The following is a 2868-nucleotide window of genomic DNA, read 5'->3' as shown; positions in this document are numbered from 1 at the left end:
ACGCCCCACCCGCCCCAACGCGCGTGCAGATGGACCTGGCGATGACCGGTCTCTAGTTCAGTGCGCAGGGTGAGCACGAGCCAAGGGGTTGTGGACCGGGCCGGGCAGACTCCGCCCTCCGCCTCCTGTACGCGGAAGCGGCGATGGCTCTCACTGGGCGGGTGGAAGTGAACTCGGGGTCGTGCGTGAGGAAGTGGTCATGGAAGTGCTCGTATTGAACATGGTGTCGTGTGGACGTAGTTGAGGGGGAGGCGGAAGTTGAACCGGTAGTGACCGGAAGTGGGCATGGGGTGGCGGAAGTGAATTCGGGGCCGTATGCGTGTGGAAGTGAACATGGTGTCGTGCGTGCGGAAGTAGTCGCGGAGGAACCGGAAGTGAGCGCGGTAGTGACCGGGAGTGTCTTCCAGGATGGCCGTGCCGGACAAGGAGCGGCGGCAGAAGTGCTGGGACGCTCGGGACGCGTACTGGAAGTGTCTGGACGACGGGAGTGGCGAGCGCGACCAACGTGAGGACGCATGCAAGCAGCTCAAGCAATTGCTCAGCGACTCCTGCCCGCCTGTCTGGGTGAGTTAACAACTACTTGCCTCTTCGGCAGTGTCAAAATTTTGGATGTCACTTTCATTACATTCTTGTATTAAAATTAGACAAATCTATGGCGATTAAAATGCTAAAATCTTGGACTTTTAATTTGCCTTCTTTTACAAAATTGATTCAATTTATTGTCAAAATGCCAAATGTGTAAACCAGGTGTGAAACTTGCCAGTGCCTTAGCGAAAGGTCGCCGAGTGTTATTTTGGCAATTGTGATTGAGAAAGTATGTGTTGGAATCAGAACCAAAAATCGATTCTATGGATAATTTTCAATGCCTCGCAATATCCATCGGTCACAATGCCAAACAGCACAGAGAGCCACCGATCGAAACAGCACGTTTGGCCTTTATTCGCGTACATCCCTGTGGACGCGTTGTCAGGCAGTCAAGCTGCTTTCTGTTTTGGACTACCGAAAAAAAGATTTCTCTTTTAAATAAGTCTGTTTAGCGTGTTGCCGCCACGTTTGCCATCGTTTGTTTGGGTTGCAGGTGAAACACTTCGACCGGCGGTACGACTACCTGAAGTACAAAGAGAAGATAGAGAAGCACGGGTACGAGCAACCGCACGGGGTTAACAGCCAAATGTAACGCACTAACAACCTGACTGCAGCAGTCTGCAGTCCGCGGCCGTGTTCAGTGAGGTGATGACAGTCTGAGAACAATCTGCTCTGCTCGCCTTCGCGATACCGCTGCTTCTAGTGTGATGCAAGAACTTTGGGGGGAATACCAAAAGCAAAGCTGCCATCAAACTGTGTTGTAAATTTACTGTATTGTATGTTTAGTAGAATGGATGTAATAAACTACGTGTGTTTCATGTCTGTGTTGTATGGAATTCCCTCGGTAAATGAGCTGCCTGTCGGGTGAGACATTACATGCTTTGTCATTAATAATACACCTGAAAAATACCGCGTTCCACAGGGTGACCAACTGGCCGACAGCATAATTTTGATGTCAGAAAGACGCCATTTTTCCTTGCCAGTTTTTGACATATCAATCGATGTTTTCTGTTTGGTTGGATATCTCAGCCAAAATGAGTCATTGAATGTTTCTTCGTCACTTTATCATGCTCTAATTTATAATTCCTTCCTTTGCCCTGCTTGGGGATTTCATGAAGAGAAAGGGTGCACACATCATACGCCATATCTGCAAAAGCACAGTAAGATCAGACCAACAACAAAACGAAAAATCCTGTAGGGTCAGGAAGGGGAAGATTAAGAATGAGACATTAACTTCGTTGATCTAGTTTTCAAGCTTTTTGACATAAAACGCACATGCTGGAGTGTTCTTAATATTACTCCTTTGACACATGACTTTAATTATTAACCGCGTTTGACGAGTCATCATTCTCCAGACTAAAAGTTGGGTTTTCGCTGGTTTTCGGCTATCTCATTCTTTTCCACGGGCGTGTGTCATTTTCGCTCGCAGATTGCACGAAGAAGGAAAGGCGCACACTATCTCGTTTTCCTCCACACAGCAGATATTGCTTCATGAAAATTACGGCGTGATTTCGTTCTTGGGACTGTTTTATTGTTTACTTGTCAAATGGTTAGTATGCTTGAAAAGACCAAAGTACGCGAAATGTCTCATAATTCTTTCCCGCCCTGAGCCTACTGAAAGGTTGGTGTGTGGTGTGAGGGAGGGCCGAGGGCACAACGTAACATTGTGATTGCTGCTCTCTGCTACCACTAGACACTCCCCCGGTAGAGTTTCCCCCAGTAGAGTTTCCCCCGGTAGAGTCTCCCTCCCTCGGCAGACTCTCCCTCCTCGGTAACCTCACGCCCGGTCCGCCCACCCGCGCGCGCATGTGGCGAGTAATTTTAGTCGTACTGCATGGACGGGCTGTAAGTCACGGAGTGATGTGGTGACGTCTCGTTAGTGAGTCCGCTCTGCCCGTCCCGGCCGTCCCGGCACCCGCTTGGCAAGGGTGAGGCGCGAGATGAAAAGTGTGTGGGGCACGGCCAGTGTCAGAGCAGGGGCCAGGCGGGCCAGGCGCTGCAAGTCTGCTGGCGGCAGAAATGTTGTTACGGAATCCGTGCGACAAACGGATTTAGAACCAGAAAAATTCTAACGCTAACGCGTTAATCGGCCCCTGAAGTTTTAACGAACAATCGTATGTATACGAAGAAATAGTCATTTAATTAATCACTTCAATAGCTTCAGCGTTCAAAATTAGAAGAGAGGGAAGTCGTCAAAACTTGATGGTTAGTGTTGTGGCTCTTCGTTCTGAAGTCACCACAATAACAAAACCAACAGCGAGGCAAGCGCCTTATAGAAACTAC

The 2868-nt window shown here is 49.0% G+C and overlaps 1 protein-coding gene across 2 annotated transcripts in view; it reads left to right on the top strand.

Moving 5' to 3' along the window:
• The window catches only part of LOC113218213 (cytochrome c oxidase assembly factor 6 homolog), a 3835-nt gene extending 2432 nt beyond the window's left edge, over positions 1-1403 (top strand). The window contains exons 2-3 of one of the 2 annotated variants that reach the window (XM_026438466.2): positions 408-564; positions 1079-1403. In XM_026438466.2, the coding sequence (XP_026294251.1) occupies positions 409-564; positions 1079-1177 (255 nt within the window). In that variant the 5' untranslated portion in view covers position 408 and the 3' untranslated portion in view covers positions 1178-1403. Of the gene's footprint in view, positions 1-41; positions 565-1078 lie in introns of those variants that run through there. The other variant, XM_052271275.1, reaches the window with a different exon arrangement.
• Positions 1404-2868: the final 1465 nt, after the last annotated feature.

This window comes from Frankliniella occidentalis, unplaced genomic scaffold, assembly GCF_000697945.3.
Source record: "Frankliniella occidentalis isolate FOCC.00 unplaced genomic scaffold, Focc_3.1 Scaffold6, whole genome shotgun sequence".
NCBI classification, from domain to species: Eukaryota; Metazoa; Arthropoda; class Insecta; order Thysanoptera; family Thripidae; genus Frankliniella; species Frankliniella occidentalis.
Note: the sequence above shows the minus strand (reverse complement) of the source record. Positions and strands in the feature narration are given on the sequence as shown.